The sequence below is a fragment of the Pituophis catenifer genome, unplaced genomic scaffold, assembly GCF_029215685.1.
Source record: "Pituophis catenifer annectens isolate HBS135680 unplaced genomic scaffold, rPitCat1.0.hap2 SCAF_2, whole genome shotgun sequence".
In the NCBI taxonomy this organism is placed as follows: domain Eukaryota; kingdom Metazoa; phylum Chordata; class Lepidosauria; order Squamata; family Colubridae; genus Pituophis; species Pituophis catenifer.
In genome coordinates this window covers 258,474,853-258,495,069 of record NW_027256882.1, presented here as the reverse complement: position 1 = coordinate 258,495,069, position 20,217 = coordinate 258,474,853, and the positions used below count along the sequence as shown (strand labels likewise).

The 20,217-nt window shown below is 37.8% G+C and overlaps 1 protein-coding gene across 1 annotated transcript in view; it reads right to left on the bottom strand.

The window, feature by feature from the left end:
• The window catches only part of EDIL3 (EGF like repeats and discoidin domains 3), a 248,707-nt gene that overhangs the window by 31,494 nt on the left and 196,996 nt on the right, over nucleotides 1-20,217 (bottom strand). Inside the window, exon 8 of the mRNA XM_070935775.1 lies at nucleotides 19,763-19,947. Within this exon, the coding sequence (XP_070791876.1) occupies nucleotides 19,763-19,947 (185 nt within the window). The remainder of the gene's footprint in view (nucleotides 1-19,762; nucleotides 19,948-20,217) is intronic.

The window sequence follows — 20,217 nt, the reverse complement described above, 5'->3', positions numbered from 1 at the left end:
TCTACTTGCATTTTGCGTGCTTTTGAATGGCTAAGTCAGCAGGAGCTGGAACGAATGATGGGAACTCCATCACACAGCAATGCTCGGGCTTTGAATGTGGGCTTGCAAATTGTCAATCCAGTGTCCTAACTACATGAGTCCTTGTACCCTATTAATTGTAAAGGAATTTTCTTGGGCCTTTGGTGCCTTTGAGCTTAAAAAGCTGGTAATACAATTGTAGGAACAAAGGGACATACATGGGGTTGCTGGTACAACATCAAGAAGGTTGTAGAATAGAATGACAAATAATTGTTTATTGAGACCTTTAATTGCATAGTCTCCAATGGGTCAGTCTTATTCCTACTCAATATGCATTTGAAAGTGATTGATAAGTTTTATACAAATAGGACATAAGATTTTATTTATATGTCAGTAAATCTAGAAATGAGGACAAATACTGATGAAATCATGGCTTATGATATGTATTAAATCTTACAGAATACAAAAAAAGGACAAAGTGTTTTTTGTTTTGTTTTCTGTGTGCTCTAGTATATATTTTTGTTCTCAGTATAACTTTCTAATATTTATAAGTTATTTATAGTTGGTTAAGAATGGGAAAAACTTGGTTCAAATTTCACTCAACTGTGAAATCTAATAGATGAATTTAGTATGTTATTATGTAAATAAATATTGGAGGCAGAAGAAAACTATATTCCACTTTTTCTTGGAGAAATATCACAATATATAGGACACAAAGATAAATGAAAGAATAAAAATGGTATTGGTTTTTCCAATGGAATTGTATGAAAGTTTTATCTGACATCACAACTACTGGAAAATGGTTTTGGCTTTCTGAGAGGTCAAGAGGTGAATTAAATATTTCTGTCAGAAAGTTTCATTGTATTTTATTATATTTTATACTTTGCTATGGAATGTAGTTTATACTATGGATATTACTGGCTTTGATAAAGATTGAACTATTTGACTATTAATACAACCAACCATGGGAATTTAGGATCATCAGGATATAAATTTGAATAAAGAAGAAAAGAAAAGAAATGTTTGGAGATTATTCAACAGCACAGCAATTCTGAAGTTACATTAGACTAAGTGGTTTTATTATTCCTTACCAGGTTTTAAGTGCTATACTCTTGAAGTGTGAAAAGTTTATTAAAAAGTGAGGTGGGGGTTCTTAGTATTATGTTATGACAGCTGACTGGAAGACAAGTCACAGTAAAAATGAAAAGTGGCTATTTTAAAGCTGCTCAGGGATTTTTTTTTCCTTCAAAAAAAAGGACCATCAGGAAGAATCAGAGTATAAGCAGAAAACAGGCTAGCAAAAATGATTTAAACACTCTCTGACTCTTTGGATCAGTGCACAAACAACACACAAGATGTATTTATTTACAAGACAATCTGCTTTTTCTAAACAGCGTAAAACATTAGCTGCAGATGAATTATAGAAACTATTTGAATACTATAGGTAGGAAGTCAAACCAAGAACTGGATTACATGCTTTTGATGATGTCCACACATCGTTAATATGCTAACGTTGAGAAATACCGTTCCAGAGGACAGAAGGAGATTACAGAAGACCATTTGGAAATAGAGAAAATGTGTAGCTGTCACCTGTATGTTGCATTTCTTTTCTGACTATGTAGTAAAATTAAATGACCTGATCTCTTCTTTTGTCCTCTGCCACTGTTGCTGACTCACTTTTTCCCTTGCTTTAATTCTGGCTGATGCCAGCAATCATGAACAGCATTCTGCCTGATGAACTTGCAATGTAAATTAAATATATAATACTGGGCTTGGTATTGTTATATATCCTCCTGAAGGTGACACACATAAGTTACTGATGTGTGAAATGAATGGAATCGAAATCTATCTAGTAAAGCAAAGGATAACGATGGTAATCTATCTATGACAGGAAGCCAAAGAAGTACATGACGCAGATCAATCTATGACATTATCGGCATACATTCCATATCTATTATGGTTTTGCACATGACACTTAACCTTCAAAAATAGTTTCCCACATGTTTGTTTGTTTACTTAGTCCCACCTTTATTATTTTTTATAAATAACTCAAGTTGGCAAACACACACAATACTCTTTCCTCTTCCTGTTTTTCCCACAAGTGCAACACTGTGAGATGTGTTGGACACAGAGAGAGCAACTGGCCTAAACTCACCAACTGGCTTTCATACCTAAGGCAGGACTAAAACTCCTGTTTTCCTGTTTTCTAGCCTGGTGCCTTAACCAAACCGACTGTTTCATATAAACTTTGTGAGCCAATTGTCCTTTGTACAAATAGCTCAACTCTTGCTGACTAAATAGATGGTGTATTTTCCAAGACAACAGTATAGAAATAGTATGCTATTGCCTTATTCTTCTCATTGAATCCAGTCAATAGTCTTATATGATTTCCTAGTGGTGTCCAAATTTTAACTAGCTTCAGTCTGATTTGTACTTTCCAGCATTAGCGAAGGACAGCAATGTACTTCTGAGTTGCATGATATGTAGAACTGCTATTAAAAAACACAATTTCAGTATTTCAAAGAAGCAAGGAATACTTTGCATAGTTTTGTATCTGCTTTTATCCTAGCTCTTACCCTCTCCCAACACACCATTCTTTTCTTTTATCTAAAATTATGGAACATAAAAATTACTAGTAGATATGACAATGTAATTTATTCTCACATATTAAAATTCAACCTGTTTTGGGCCTGAATTATACATTCCAACAATGTTTTATAATCTGTAAGCAGTTGTGATTCTTTGAAAAAGCAAGATATACAAGCATAAACTCTGTAGACTTCTGAAACAGTTTTTTTCAGGGACTTAATACTTGCATGTTGAATGGGAGAGGAACCAATGGATTCAGTCTTATCCCATTCACAAATTTTCTACATACATCATGTTGCATAAACTAACAGGGCTATAACTCATCAAATCCACTCATATCATTTACAACGTAAGGATTATGTTTCAAAGGAAATACTGCCATTTACTGGGAAATAGAAACACCAAGCCAACGTTAAGAGAACTGCTTTCATCTTAAATCTCATACATTTATTGCTGAAAGGTAAAGTATGCCACAGTCACATCTAAAATATTTTTATAGCCAAAGTATATTTTATGTGATTTACCAGAAAATATAATTTTTGAATTTATTATGTTACTTGGACAATTTGTGTGAGGACAACTATATATTTTGCAGCACAAAACAAACATGTTCTCACAATCTGGGATTATACCTTGTTCGTCAGTTGTTGTAAGTACTATATATGGAATGCTGCTGCAGTATCTTAGCTAGAAATTAACACAAACAAACTGCTGTTTCTTAGTATACATAGCATACATTTATAGTATGGCAATGCTTCATCTTCCCACTGCCTGATGTTACCATTTGTACTGTAAATATACAGTCATATTCATCTATATAGGAGACAAAATAGGAGGTTGATGCATGAAAAAAGTTTGGAAGATGAAGTAAATGGACATTATTCTACCAACTGATTAATCATTTATCAAATATAGATTAGTACTACAGTCAGTCCTTGTAGAACTGGAACTGGAACTTCTGTCAATAAGCAAAGTGGTTATTAAGCAAAACATCATGTGACTGTGTTGTTTGGCGATATCAGTTCTGGCAGTTCTGGTTATGGTTATTTGGGAACCTCATGCTTCTCCTGCCTCCAGCTGACCATTGTTCTCTTCACTTCTCCTGCCCTGTGCTGGGTTTTCCAATGTTTGTCAGTTGCATATTCCACACTATTGGTACTAATCAACAGAGCGATCATCTCCAGCAACCGCCATCAGGCTCCTGGCAGATCTACTTTACTTCACCAGTCTCAGCCCATTGACAGCCAAGGATCACACATGTGTAAGTGAGCACAGAGTGGAGAGATAAGGCAAAGGAGACAATGAAAGCCAACAATGGTGGTGATGGGTAGGCAGGAGCAGAATACAGTGGCCTATTCATCTTGGCCATGCAATATCATGCAAAGGCAGATATAGGGAATGGGTGAAATAGGTTGATAGCAGAAGCAGTTCAAGCAGAGCAGGAGAACCTGAGCATGGGACATTGTGATGGCCATGAATTCAGACTGGTTGCCAAGCATTCAAGCTTTGATTATGTAACTTGAGGATACTGCAATGACTACAATTTTGAAGACTGGTTGTAAGTCCATTTTTTCAATGCCTTTGTAAATTTGAACATTTGCTGAACACATGGACTACCTGCAATCAAGCATTACCAATCAACAGTACAGGGAAATACAGTAAAAAATGAGCTAAATATTGTAATGTCACAACAGACAGAATTCATGCTAACATATTTCTAACATACATACTGGGAGAATGTGAAAGATCTGGTAAGATTTTGACTAATTGCTAAAGCAAAATAATGATAGGGTAGATTCCATTTGTTAGAGATGAAAGAAATGAAATATATAAATCTTTATTTTTTAAATTTCTATGAGGAGGAGGAGGGGAGGAGAAGGAGAAAGAAGGGGAAATGCTAGAACAAAAGATTTTATTTCATTTTATATGCTACATTGTGGATGCATTATTTTATGCTTGACAGATTATGGGATCTATATAATTCATAATATTTTCCATATTATAATTCATAATTATTCTGAAGAGACTTCTGGGGAGACTTAGTGCGGCCACATGTTTACTGGATCAGTGTCCCTCCTGGTTAGTACTGGCTTCCCAGGAGGTTACAGAAGGCTGGCTCCAGGGAATTATTAACGCTTCGTTGAGTGAGGGTTACTTCCCCACGGCCTTGAAAGAGGCAGTGGTGAGGCCTCTCCTCAAGAAGCCTTCCCTGGACCTGGCAGTATTAGCCAACTAACGTCCTGTCTCCAACCTTCGCTTTGTGGCGAAGGTTGTTGAGAGTGTGGTCGCACGACAGTTTCTGCAGTACCTGGAGGAAACGTCTTATCTAGATCCGTTCCAGTCGGGTTTCAGGCCCGGGCACAGCACGGAAACGGCATTGGTCGCATTGGTAGATGATCTCTGGAGGGCTCAGGACAGGGGTTGCTCCTCTGTTCTGGCCCTGTTAGACCTCTCAGCGGCTTTTGATACCATCGACCATGGTATCATGCTGCACCAGTTGAAAGAGTTGGGGATGGGGGCACCGTGTTATGGTGGTTCTCCTCCTTTCTCTCAGACCAGTCACAGTTCGTGTTGGCAGGGGGGCAGAGGTCGACCTCAAGGCCTCTTATATGTGGAGTGCCTCAGGGGTCGGTCCTCTCACTCCTTCTGTTCAACATTTATGTGAAGCCACTGGGCGAGATCATCCATGGCTTTGGGGTGAAGTACCATCAGTACGCTGATGACACCCAGCTGTACATCTCCACCCCGGATCACCCCAACGATGCCCTTGAAGTGAAGTCCCAGTGCCTAGAGGCTGTGCGGATCTGGATGGGGAGACACAGGCTCAAGCTCAACCCTTCCAAGACTGAGTGGCTGTGGTTCCCGGCATCCCGATATAGTCAGTTGACTCCATCACTGACTATTGGGGGCGAGTCTTTGGCTCCCTCGGAGAGGGCTCGCAATCTGGGAGTCCTCCTGGATACGCAGCTGTCTTTGGAGGAACATCTGATGGCTGTTGCCAGGGGGACTTTTGGTCAGGTTCACCTGATCCACCAGTTGTGGCGCTTTCTTGATCGGGATTCCCTGTGCACAGTCACTCATGCCCTCGTCACCTCTCGCCTGGACTACTGCAATGCTCTCTACATGGGGCTACCCTTGAAGAGTACTTGGAGGCTCCAACTGGTCCAGAATGTGGCCGTGCGGGTAGTCACGGGAGCCGCATGGCGCTCCCATACAACACCTCCCCTGCGTGAGCTGCACTGGCTCCCAGTGGTCTTCCGGGTGCGCTTCAAGGTGTTGGTTATCACCTTTAAAGTGCTCCATGGCATAGGACCTAGTTATCTTCGAGACCACCTGCTGCTACCGACGGCCTCCCATTGACCTGTGTGCTCGCACAGAGAAGGCTTCCTCGGAATGCCATCAGCCAAACAATGTAGGCTGGTGACCCCCAGGGGGAGGGCCTTCTCTGTGGGGGCACCTACCCTCTGGAATCAGCTGCCCCCATAGATAAGAAAATCCAAGACCTCGGTGCCTTCCGCTGTGCCCTTAAAACCTTCTTTTTTCAGCAAGCCGGGCTGGCCTAACACTTTTTACAATGTTTTTAATTGTTTGTTATTGTTTTTAATCATGGGGCCAAATTTATATATATCTTTTTAATTGTATTTTAATGTTTGTAGTTTATGCTTTTACTTGGCTGTTCACCGCCCTGAGTCCTCAGGGAGAAGGGCGGTATACAAATTTAAAAATAAATAAATAAATAAATAAATAAATAAATAAATAAATAAATAAATAAATAATATTTTATTTATAACAATATTCCTTGATTATTGGCTTCTAAAAGGATCTTTGACATAGTAGTCTTTTAATTAAGATTAATTAAAGGGAGACTTGTCACTGCTAACCCCTTCCCAACCCCTTGCCCTGATTTTATTGGTAATGCAAGAAGAAAATGACAAATGTCTTCCATTAATAATTTCCCAGTTAGGCACAGAATCTGCCTTTATTTTGTCTTAATCTTGCCAGAAAGCAGACTAAGTTAAAACAACACAAAACTGATGCTTATGATGATAGATAGTCTTAAAACATCTAGGATTTTATATAATTTTGTATATGTTGGTTAATCTCTTAACAGCATAATGATACAACAAATGGACAACTCTTATACACATCCCATCTTCACGAAAAGTACTTCATCTGCTTCTTTTATTTTCTTTATGCAAACTAGTGTAGTAGAAGCATAAAGCTGATTTACAAAATGTAGATATAATTCTAAATCTGTAATGTGATGTGTCGTATTAAATTCTTATAATAAAGACTGAAAAAGACTATTATTAAATTCAGTAAGACTCAGGTCACTTGTAGGATGCAATGTCATCCAATAATATAATTTCTTATTTGAAACTCGTCTTCTTTATCTCTTTCTATAATTCCTAATTCATGCTGTTTTTAATTCCAGCTAACTATTTATTTATTCTCATAATAAAAGTAAATTTCTTTCCTTACAAGTGTAGTTGTGCCCAAAAAAATCCCAAATTATCACTTAATATATTTTGAGTTTTGTAACTGAAACAAAATTAAAGGCTATAAGCATAGCTGCTACTTTAAAAAAAAGACTGGGAAGACATCTACAACACTGTGTCTCTCTATTGCTAATTCTATATCATAGAGTAGAATAGAAATGATTGATGATGATACAATAAAATTGTATTTGGATGTAAAACAAACCCATTATGGTTAATAACAGATGCAGGTAAAGGTACTCCTGCAGTTGGCATATATTGTAACAATATTGCAACATTTAGAAATGTGTTTATTCATTTTATATAGTTGCCCACTCATATATATCTCTGAATAGCAGAAAATAATAGAAGAGTTGCAAATGTAGATACAATACTTAAAATTGTTGCACCCTGATAATCAGACTATACTTTATTAAAGAAATCTCTAAATTATAAAATAGTTTTGGAATAGATAAAAGGATAATGCACACAATGAAATGGAAAGATAGAAACGATAGAAAAAGACCCAGTGGTCCATCAAGTCTGTCCTTTGAGTTTATTATAAATATAAGGTACATCACAGATTAGATGACAGATGGATGGAAAACAGACAGACATAAATGGATAGCCAGACCAAGGACCCAAGGACTAATGTTGCGGATTATGAATTTCTTAAATAGTATTTAAGTAGTTATTGCAACTGAATATTGCATTCAGTTTTGGTTGCCACGATGTAAAAAAGATGTTGAGACTCTAGAAAGAGTGCAGAGAAGAGCAGCAAAGGTGCTTTTAGGGGACTGGAGGCTAAAACATATGAAGAACGGTTGCAGGGACTGAGTATGTCTAGTTTAATGAAAAGAAGGACTAGGGGAGACATGATAGCAGTGTTCCAATATCTCAGGGGTCACCACAAAGAAGAGGGAGTCAAGCTATTCTCCAAAGCAGCTGAGGGCAGGACAAGAAGCAATGGGTGGAAACTAATCAAGGAGAGAAGCAATTTAGAACTAAGGAGAAATTTCCTGACAGTCAGAACAATTAATCAGTGGAACAACTTGCCTCCAGAAATTGTAAGTGTTCCAACATTGGAAGTTTTTAAGAAGATGTTGGATAACCATTTGTCTGAAGTGGTGTAGGGTTTCCTACCTAAGCAGAGGGTTGGACTAGAAGACCTCCAAGGTCCCTTCCAACTCTGTTATTCTATCCTATTTGTTGTTAAATTATAAACTGTTGCCCTTCGTAGTCTTACCAACTTCCAATTTAGAAAATTTTGTCTAGCACTGGTTCTAACTGAAATAAACCAGTTCCTGATCATTCTAGGAGCAGTGCTCTGTTTATTACTTAGTTGGGTAATTAAACATTTGTAAGCAAACAATCAAACTCAGAGAGTATCAAGGACACCACAGAGCAGGAAATTTTACAGGGCAGTGTTTCTCAACCTTGGCAACTTTAAGACGTGTGGACCAGTTCCCAGAATCTCCCAGGGGGCTTCAGAAATTCTTGACAAGGTTGAGAAACTTTCATGTAGGATTAATGTACAAGGCCAAATTGGACTCAATGGAACAGGAATATTTGATTATTTTTTTAATGGGAGAACAGTTTCATGTTCACTGCAAATATAGCAATGGAGATATAGCCTGATTATTTTCTTTAGCTAAACATTCCTTTTTAGGTGGGGAACAATATGATAGATATTTACTTTTCAGTAAACATGACATAATGAAAAAGTACATAGAAAGATGTGCATAAAGAGGCATACACAAGTACACAATTATCTAAATCACAACATGCAAATTGCATTGATTTATTTCATATTATTTGTCAACTAATATAGGTACCTGCAGCTAGCCAGGATGTCCCTATGACTGGTCATGTCACACTGTACCTAATGTCCTTTCACTTTAAGGCTTGATGTCACACAAGACATCAAGTTTGTATGGAGATATTGTGAGAAAAGCTGACCTTCCAGTTAGCCGCGTACAACTATATAGACCACCCAAAGTCTGTAAAGTCTTAGAACAAAGGACAATGAAAATAAATACAAGAAACACAGCCAGGAAGTACAAAATAAATAAATTAGTCTATCTAAAAGAGTCCGAAGCAATGAAAACCAAAGAAAAAGTGTAATAAGATGATCTTCAGTTTTTGAGGAAAAAAAGGAGGGAAAGAACCACTTGTTCTGGGGATGTACGGTGTTTCAAAGAATAGGGGTAACCATAGAGAAAGAAAATGTGAACAGTATGTGCAAATAGGAAGGTTATCAGAAATGGACACATAAATGAATGCTTTTGTATCAGTGGTGGGTTGCTACCGGTTCACCCCGAATTGGGTGAACCAGTAGCGGCGGCAGGCAGGAGGCCCCGCCCACCCACCCGGATGCTTTTGCGCATGCTCAGAAGCATTGCGTGCATGCGCGCCATGAGCAAACTGTCAGCGACAGGTTTTGAAACCCGCCCCTGTTTTGTATGCAAATAAAGATATATCTAAATAAGCTACAGTTAAGAAAAAGTGAAAAATAAAAAGAGATTTGTTTAAGTTTCTTGCCAAACTCAAATAATAGCAAAATAAGAAAGTACCTGGTACAGATTTCCATAGGGACCTAATATTGAGACCAAACTTCTGGAACTCCCAGGTACTAAGTACCATACTAGGAAATTCTTATTTATTACTAGAGTTATATCCCACATTTATTTTACACAAGTCCAGGCAATGTACACACTGCTCCCACTTTCTATTGTTCTCACACCAACAAACCTACAAGAGGAATTCTAGGAGTTGAAGGTTACATATCTTAAAGTTGTCGAGTTTGAGAAACATTAGTCCAGTGCAATAGAGACTGTTACTTCTGTTGCTTTACAAAGTATTCATACAGGATTGGTCTTTCAAAGTTTATAATTAATATTAGATCTACCTGCACATAAAAATAAAGGTGTCAAATATTTTTATTAAGTCCTTATCACATAAAAGAGACATTTTAATTATTATTTCAAATGCCAGACATTTTACAATTAAGTTTCCTTTTATAACCAGTAATACGTCATCTCCTTTTAACATATTGTCATGAAAGGAAAACAGAGAGGAAGGAAAATTGGAGTCAATAAAAAATAATATTTTTTAATGCCTTATTGGTCAGCCTATTATCTTTTCATACTCTTGTTCATTGTTTTTCTTGTTTTTTCTTTCTTTTCTTTCATTATTCATATTGTATTTTATTGTAAGCCACCCAGAAAAGTTTGGAATCAGGCGGCACCTAAAATGAATAAATCAAATCAAATCAAATCAAATTACTATTTCATCAAATCCAGGAGATATTACTTGTAAAATAAAGTTTTAGAAGACTTTTCTTTAGCTCTCCAGGCAATTATATCACTGTAGCTGACTATCTGGAATAAATCTAATGCTTGTTACAAGGTTCTGCATTTTATAGCTTAAATGCTACATTAAAAATAAATTAAGCCTTTTTGTTTTTATTGAAATGGAACACTTAAATTCTATTGTAAAAATGAATAGTGAATGGAAGCTCTGATAATATAAAAGCAGTTTTCAAAATGCAGTAGCATTTTAACCCAAGCACCAATATAGATTTTAATCAAAACAATATGTATAATGATCCTGCTCAGAATCATATGCCAGACCACAAGGTAACTCAATGACACAGAATTTTACCAAATGCATTGCTGAGATATATTGCCCTTGGATGCTATCAAGTGACTTTCATCACTAATTACTGCAATTAATGGGGAAAATGTTATGTAAAATAAGCAAAGCTGATTATTTTTGAGACATGACATAGAGAACCATGGCAAAGTCATTGAATATAGGCTATGTCAAACGAATAACTGTTAATAAACAACCAAATAAACAAAGATATTGCAATTTAGTTCCTCCTGCTTTTAAAACTCCTTACTTTGACCAAGTCCATAACATTTTCTAAAATTACAGAAGAGGTAACTGAAATAATTTCATTTCTTTCTTTCACACTTGAAATATATGACTCCACTGTGACCTGGATCAAAACATCAATTCATACCTGTTATAAACATTATTTATATCTACATGTTAGGCTGATTTACTTTAAAGAAATCAAAGCTTTACAAAATTATTGATATCAGCTAAATTTGTCTGAAGCTGTTCTCCAGGAAGTTGTTTTGACAGTAGTTGTTTTGACAGATAGTATAGAAGGACTTAGATAGCATACTAACAAGCAGAGACATCACTCTGCCAACAAAAGCGCATATAGTCAAGGCTATGGTTTTCCAAGTTGCAATGTATGGCTGTGAAAGTTGGACCATAAGGAAGGCTGAACGCCAAATAATTGAGGTCTTTGAACTATGGTGCTGGAAAAGACTCCTGCGAGTCCCTTGTACTGCAAGGCAATCAAACCAGTCAGTCCTAGAGGAGTCCTCTTTAGAAGGCCAGATCCTGAATATGAAAGTCAAATACTTTGGCCACCTAATAAGAAGGAAGGACTCACTGGAGAAGAGCCTAATGCTGGGAACGATTGAGGGCAAAAGAAGAACGGGACGACAGAAAATGAGGTGGCTGGATGGAGTCACTGAAGCAGTTGGTGCGAACTTAAATGGACTCTGGGGGATGGTAGAGGACAGGAAATCCTGAAGAAATGTTGTCCATGGGGTCACAATGGGTTGGACATGACTTCGCTACTAACAACAACAACATAGAAGGACAGGACTTCTGCAGTGAAAATCTTTTAAATTTTGCTAAATTCGTCAGAATGCTCATCTGGTAATTATTCTGACCTAGTTTAAGAATTGAATGAAGAGTTTTTAAAAATATGCCCAGGTATAATTTATTTTTGTTTTGGTATTTCTTGATTTAATAAGAATTTTCAATATCCTTTAGTATTTTTGCTTTTTAAAACCTGTTTTTGATACAATTTTAACATTTACTTCTTGCTAAATGGTGAGCTGCACAATCAGTGTGTCACGTTTTGGGGATTGACATAGTGTAGATTTGTATCATTCAGTTTCATTGAAATATATTTTAAAAAATATATTTTCAACACAAGTTTACAGCTCATGTAAACTTGTTTTTACATTACAGCTTTTTTCTTTCCCTTCCCTATTTATTAGTCTTACAGTATGAGTGATTTTCAGACATTCAGCTATTCTAATTATGAAACTGAGTTGAGCACATAATCCAGGTCTGTCATTTTTTTCCTTTTCAATTTTAACAGAGAAAATCTGAAATGAAAATATAATCTAAGAACCAGCAGCTGAATGCAATTACATTGCCCCAACAATTAGAAATCTTATGCAATCAAAACACCTAATACAGTTAGTATTCCATTATCAATACAAAAAGGAGGTGATAGAATTAGAGAGATGGTATTTTTTTTTCTTCAACATGCTTTGAAAATTAAGTTCTTTTAGATCTTTTAAATCACGCTGCAGAAGATTTGGATGAAGAATCATCAAGAGAAAGAAGGCAGTCTCATAATGAGGATCCTCCGAGTCAGACAACACAATCTTACTAATATCTTCTAATTCAGACACACATCTTGATAATACTACCAATGTGGCAGGGATAAGATTTGCATATCTAGCTTGTGAGAATAAGAAACTCAACCAGGACGATTCACTTAGAATCAGTTATAATCCTGCTCTCATTCTGGTGAACCAACCCTTGCTTGCTATTCTACTTCAAAGCAAGTTTAAGCTTATTTGTTTTATTTTATTATTTTATTTGCTGCTTATCTTATCGCAGGTGGGGTGTATATGTGTGTGCATATGTAATTTTATAACCAGGGGTAAAATCCAGCAGGTTCTGACAGGTTCTGGAGAACTGGTAGCGGAAATTTTAGTTTGGAGAACTGGCAAATATCACCTCTGGCTGGTCCCAGAGTGGGGTGGAAATGGAGATTTTGCAATATCCTTCCCCCAGGAGTGGGGAGGGAATGGGGATTTTGCAGTAACCTTCCCCTGGAGTGGGGAGGGAATGCAGATTGTGCAGCATCCTTCCCCTGCCACACCCACCAAGCCACACCACACCCACCAAGCCAAGCCCACAGAACCAGTAGTAAAAAAATTTGAATTTTACCACTGGTTATAACCATAAAAATCCTTAAAAACTCATTGCAAGGGGGGGGGGCAGGGGCAGGGGGGGAAGTGGGATTTGTTGTTACTCGATCAACCACCTCCACTGTGCTGCTCCCCCATTGGGGCCCCAAGCTAACTAGCAGAGCCAGGTCTTGAAGCCCTTATGAAAGGAGAGGAGGGTTGGGGCTAACTTCACAGGGGGGGTGGGAATATTCCAGAGAGCAGGTCAATAGCAAAGAAGGCCCTTTTCCTGGACATTAAGAAGGATGTTAGACGTTGGAATGACAAATAATCCTTTCCTTGATGTGTTAAAGCAGTTGTGTCCTGTCTTGACAAAGCAGTTTTAAAGATCTTCCCCACTGTATGCATGGATTTGTATTTGTGTGTATATACAGACATTGATGTTCAATGAAGAGATGTCATGCACAATGGTGGCTGTGCATGTACACAATCCCATTAATCTTGATTGACTTCTACATTTTAGGGAACTATAGAATAGAAACAGTGTCTTGCTACAATTCTATATGATGGAACTTTTAAAGCATGATTTGCACAAGCCTAGCAGTTGCTAACTTCATCTTCAAAAATAAACAATAAAAATACATTGTCAAAGATTTCTGAGTCCAGATCAAAATACTTTACGAACTGCAAATGATCATTCATTTTCAACAAGTGTATCCTGCCCTAGACAGATTTTATACACTTTGAAGCAGAAGAAAAATGGGCATAATTTTTCTTAGGCCGCCAGGAGACTCTGAATGCAAAAGGAATCAATTTATATACGTAATCAGGTTCCCAACAGAAGAGCATTTGAAACACAAGCAATATTTCTAGGTGAATTGATAAGAGCTATTATTGCAACTCCCTGCCAATCTGTACCAACAGTATCACCTATCATGGAACAATTCACATGAAACTGGTGTATATTGTCTTGCACAAGTTTTGTTTCAGAGTTTAGCAAAATCAACAAAAATGAAGCATATCTTTCAGCACTTTCTATAGAAGGCACTGTTTTGTCTAGGGGAGTCAAGATTCTTCTGAGAAGCACTTGGCATCCACAGTAAAAAGCCTCTGGTGTTTATTACAGTGGTGGGTTTCAGAATTTTTTACTACAGGTTCTGTAGGTGTGGCTTGGTGGGCGTGGCAGGGGAAGGATACTGTAAAATCTCCATTCCCTCCCCACTCCAGGGGAAGGTTACTGCAAAATCCCCATTCCCTCCCAATCAGCTGGGACTCGGGAGGCAGAGAATAGATGGGGAAGGGGCCAGTCAGAATTTTTACTACTGGTTCTCCGAACTACTCAAAATTCCTGCTACTTGTTCTCCAGAACTGGTCAGAACCTGCTGAAACCCACCTCTGGTTTATTATGGGGAAGAGGAAATGTATTACAAAAAATAAATTTATCCTTACATTTCAGCTGGAGACATTAAGGCAATAACAGGTAAAAACAAAGCTCAGTTTCCATAGGGATGCAAAGGTGGTTTGTCTCTTTTTAAATTGGATAAATTAAACATAAATCTAAGTATATTAAGCCTACCAGAGCAAAGCAGTTGGAAAATCATGCTGCTGAATTTAGATTTCTGTTACTCATTTTCTACAGTATAATCTCATGATGAGGGAAAACATTTGCACATTAATTGGCCTATACATTTCCCCCCCCCAGTTGTAGCTAAGGAGAAAAAGATTAAAAAGAAAAATCTAAATTAAAATCTGGGTGACCATTTATTTGCTTTTTGTGCCAGAGTTGACTCCTGGCAACTGGCTAGTCAGGTCCTTGCAGTTTTCTTGGCAAAATTTTCAGAACTGATCTGCCAATGGTTGCTTACTAGAACTGAGAAAGAGCAACTGACCCAAAGTTTCTCAGTTGGCTTTGTGGTAAAAGCAGAATTAGAACTGAGAGTGTCTTGCCTGGTGTTTTAATCACTAGGCAAACTGTCTTTAACCACTAGGCAAACTATGCAAGCAGCCAAAACTAAAACAATTAAAATCAACAAATGAAATCAATATGCCAATGCCTGTTTAACAGGTAAATTTTAGGAGCCTTTTAAAAAAATTGTTGAGCAGAGTACAGGTAGTCCTTGACTTACAAGCATGATGGAATTTCCATCGTGAATCATGTCAGTCATGAGTCAAAGCATTGACACGGGCGGACCTAATTCTATGACTTTCTTTTTCTGGCAGATGCTGCAGTCATTAAGTGACTATGGTGGCTGTTAAGCAAGTCAATGAATTTATATGGCTGTATTTTTTCTGGAAACTAGCCAACAAGGCTGGAAACCAGCAAAAGAACATCATAATTTGCAGTCACATGACTATAGAATGCTGCTATCAGTCATAAAGATGAGCCAATTGCCAAGTGCCTGAAATGTACTCTGGGATGGCTCCATAAGTAACATTTAGAGGACCCAAAGGTGCTTTTTCAGGAGGCAACTGGACTTCCTCATTTTTTCTTTGAAGATGTTTCACTTCTCATCCAAGAAGCTTCTTCAGCTCTGACAGTATAGTGGGGAATGGAAGGATTTACTGTATATTCCTTGCGGACAGCTGGTCATTTGCATCCTTGGATGTGTCATATACAGGCCACACTTACCCTGGCTCCGCAAAGAAAGAAAATGTCACGATGCATCGCGATACATCACGTGATAAGATTGAGTTTGACATCCGTGTTTTAGAGGGTTGTTGAAGCACTTGAAGGTTTATCTGTGTCCTCAGAGTCACCTGAGTAATGCTCCTGGTTCCTGTAGTCTGCATTTTTTTCTTCCCCACACCCTGGAAATCCATTCCTACTCCCACATCATTCAAAGGGTGTTCATCCCATTTGGGGTGGGGGGGGGATTGCAGACTACAGGAACCAGAAGCACTACTCAGGTGATCCTGAGGACACAGATAAACCTCCAAATGCTTTAATGAGCCTATAAAAGGATGCAAATTACCATCTGTCTGCAAGGAATATAAATCCTTCCATTCCCCACTATACTGTCAGAAGAAGCTTCTTAGATGAGAAGTGAAACATCTTCAAAGGAAAAAAAAAGTCCAATTGCCTCCTGAAAAAAAGCACCTTTGGGATGACCATGACCTGGATGACTGAGAATCTCTACAGACTTTAAGGAACCAGTTGTTAAGCAAGGACCATCAGGTCTCTCAACTTAACAGGAAATACATTTTAAAGAAAGGGAATAGCTACCAGAAGGTTTGACCCCTACTTGCTGAAAGATGAGCTCAGAACAGCTATTGCTGAATTTTCTCAGGTGAATCCAATGAATGGTGGCAGCAAAAGACTTTTCTTCACTACACCCAAATTATTTATGGCTTTCCAAGTCAGAACCAGTTTCTTTCATTTCTCTCACAAATGCTTTGTTTTTAGCCTAGGTGCAATGCACTTTCTTCTACAGATTTCATTTCACAGTTGACCAAACAAGGTAGCCTATAGGCAGATGAGCAGCCTCTTTTCATTTGGTTCAGGAGCATCCTGGTTATCTGTAAGGCAATGACTTGTGTGAATCTAAACATACCATCTGTAATAATAAACACACCGGCATTGCTAGTTCTTCTTTTTCCCCTTCTCTCTCTACTAAACTCAAAGTGAAGGCAGTAATAAAGTTGAAATGCTTAGCAACCACAGGAAAAAAAAAAGTTAATAAGTCATAATTTATACGTGAGATGATTGCAGGGGGTTAGTAGCACATTTCTGGTACAGTTAGACTTCATGCTGAGCATCCTTTCTCCTCCCGACAGCAGATTCAAATCACTGCCATGTACAATGTTCCTAATATGTAAATTGAACAGTAACCTGTCAAACAGTCTTCTGTATGGTGATTTGTTGCACTTTTATATATTAGCCTATACAGGAACTTCTGTAAATCATCCTATCTCTGAAAACAAGCAATGTGAACAGCTTCTTAATAGTTTCACAGTGCTGCATCAATCTTACCGGAACCAAACATGGTAGAGAAATATAGATCTAGAGCCTTATCACCCAGTCTAATGAAAGAATTTGCTATCAAAAACAAACAAGTAAATAATATGGAGATGGAATAAGGGTGGGATTTTTTTTTAAAAAAAACCTGTTAATCAAATCCAAGTAGTCAATCTCTGACAAATAATAAATTACAGTTCTATGGTTCTTGTGAATTTCCATCTGAATAATTCAGTTTGCTTCAGTAAATCTGATCTGGTACATGTGTTTCAAAAAATATTTAATTAAAATTGGAATCTATGCTTCCATTGCTGTGACATGATATGACATAGCCAGCCAATCAGCTAGAAAAACTTTCCAGATGGCATCTGTGGTTATCTATTATTCAGCTCATTTCAGATAGACTTCTAACAGCACAATCAACTTGATTATACACTTACTCAAATTAAATTTAAGTACCCAGATTTACAGAGATTTATCCACATAACTGCCTCCATATGGATAACAGATCTATGGAAATGCAAATAAAGAATTGGATTTCAATTTAGACACTTATAATCAACTGGAAGAAGTGGTAGACATTGTGTCTCATCTGGTGCTGGTTATTACCTATAACCCCTGTATGGCACAGGGTCCGCCTACTTGAAAGACCACTTATCTTCTCCAACTGTTTCTGCCCATGTAGTATGTTCCAGCAGCTTGGAAACATTCCAGGTCCTCTCCATGAAACAGTGCCGTCTTGTGGGACCTAACAAGTCTACCTTCTCTATTGCAGCCCCACCATCTGGAACATCCCTTCAGAGAATGACAGCTTACCTCTCCTAAGGTAAGCTTTAAAAATAGCTCTTCTATTGTTTTGTTGTTGTTTTTTTTGCTACATTACATTATTTTAAATCTGACTGTCTGCATAAGCCAGTGCTTTTAACTTTTAGTTTTTACATATTTTTATATAAAAATATTTTATATTTTCCCTAGTTTTGTGTGCTACTCCGAGTCCACTGGAATTGGGCAGTCAATATATTTAAATAAATAATAAATAAACTTTATTTCCACTAAAGACTAGAACCCTTTTACAACAAATAAAGTGCAGAGAAAGACCGGAAAATAGAAACCCTGGTGTTTTTGTAGTAAAGTTCTTTTCTGGAAATTGTTTCTATCTGATACTTGAGTTTACCTATTTCAGAATGGCTCCTTGATCTGCTCTGCTGCATTTCTAAGAGAATAGAGGGGGTCTTGAAGAAATAAAACTGATGAAATCTGTTTTTACCAGTCTCACAATATGTCTCTATTGGATTGGCATCTAATGGATGTTATCATTTAATTTCCTCCAAAGGAAATGTTAAGCAGAGTTTGTTATTCAAAGGCAAATAAGTAGAACCTTATGGTACCATTCTTGGAAATGTTTATATTGTCTTTTGTTCAAATGAACATATAGTGATAAAAAAGAGAAATATTTGGTAATATTGTTGGCATTCCAACTAGTTCTTTAGGCTTGATGTTATTCCTCTTCAATGGAGAAAATTTAGTACAGCCTACCAATCAGAATAGAGCTGAAAGGGACCTTGGAGGTCTTCTAGTCCAGCCCCCTGGTCAAGCAGGAGACCCTATATCAGTGATGGCTAACCTTTTTGCCATTGTGTGCCAAAAGCAGGGGGAGTGCGAGGGGGGGGTCACCCGTGCACATGCCCACACCCATAATTCAATGCACCCCACCTCCCCACACATGCATGCGTGACCCCCCCACACTTCCCCCACTTTTGGCACATGATGGCACAGTGGGCCCGGTAGGCCCATTTTTCACCCTCCCCAGGCCCCAGAGGCTTTCTTGGAGCCTGGGGAGGGCAAAAACAGCTTTCCCCACCCCCACTCCAGTTCTCCGGAGGCCAAAACCAGCCTGTTTTCTGACTTCCGGTGGCCTGGAAGGCCCGAAAATCAGCTGGCCAGTCTGCACATGTGCACCGGAGCTGAGCCAGGGCAATGCTTGCATGCCCACTGATATGGCTCCACGTGCCATCTGTGGCACGCATGCCATAGGTTCGCCATCACGGCCCTATATCATTTTAAACAAGTGACTGTCCAGTCTCTTCTTAAAAACTTCCAGTGATGAAGCACCCACTATGCCTTAAAGCAAGGTGTTCCACTGGTTAATTGTCCTCACTGTTAGGAAGTTTCTCCTTTATTCCAGGGTGCTTCTCTCCTTGATTAGTTTCCATCCATTGTTTCTTATCCTGCCTTCAGGTGCTTTGGAAAATAAATTGATCCCCTCTTCTTTCTGGCAGCCTCTTAAATACTAGAATACTGCTATCATGTCCCCTCTAGTCCTTTTTTCTAGATTAGACAAACCCAAATCTTGCAACTGGTTGTCATGTGTTTTAGTCTCCAAGCCTTTAATCATCTTAGTTGCTCTTCTTTGCAGTTTTTTTCCAAAGTCTCAATATCTTTTTTGTAATGTGGTATAATGTAGCCTATGTCCATATCATCATAGGCTCTTATATCATATCTATTACTATTTGGAATTCTTTTAATTCAGTATACAGTATACATATTTTTTTTTAAATAGTAAACTCTATAAATTTATCTGCCCCCCTTAATATCAATCTAATCTAATCTAATCTAATCTAATCTAATCTAATCTAATCTAATCTAATCTAATCTAATCTAATCTGTTGCTCTTTCATATAAAACCAAAAAGCCAAAACTATCACCTGTAGCCACTGAGACTGGTCACTGTGTCCTGATGTCCAGGCATTAACTTTGCCTTGTTTGTCTAGTCGAGCTTTCCTGGGTTCCCATGTAAACATATCCATGTTGAGTGTTCTGAATATACTGGAAGCAGTGATCTGATAATCCTGTATATGTCCTGATTTCATCCCCAAAGGTTCAGAACAACCTAAAACAAATTAAAGAAGATCCTTGAAATACTCACCTTGTATAGGTGAGTAACTTGTACATTTTGACATTGTGTCAATGCACATGTTTATTAAAGTACATAGTTTTACTGAGAATGCTGTCTCAACACAAGAAAACAAAATCAGATCAAATCTCATCAAAAGCAACTGTTGAACATTATTGTTTTGTTTTATAAACAAAATGATTCTTTTAATTACATTTTAATTAACTCCATAAACTAGTTTTTAATTCTTCGTTAGCTTCATAGACC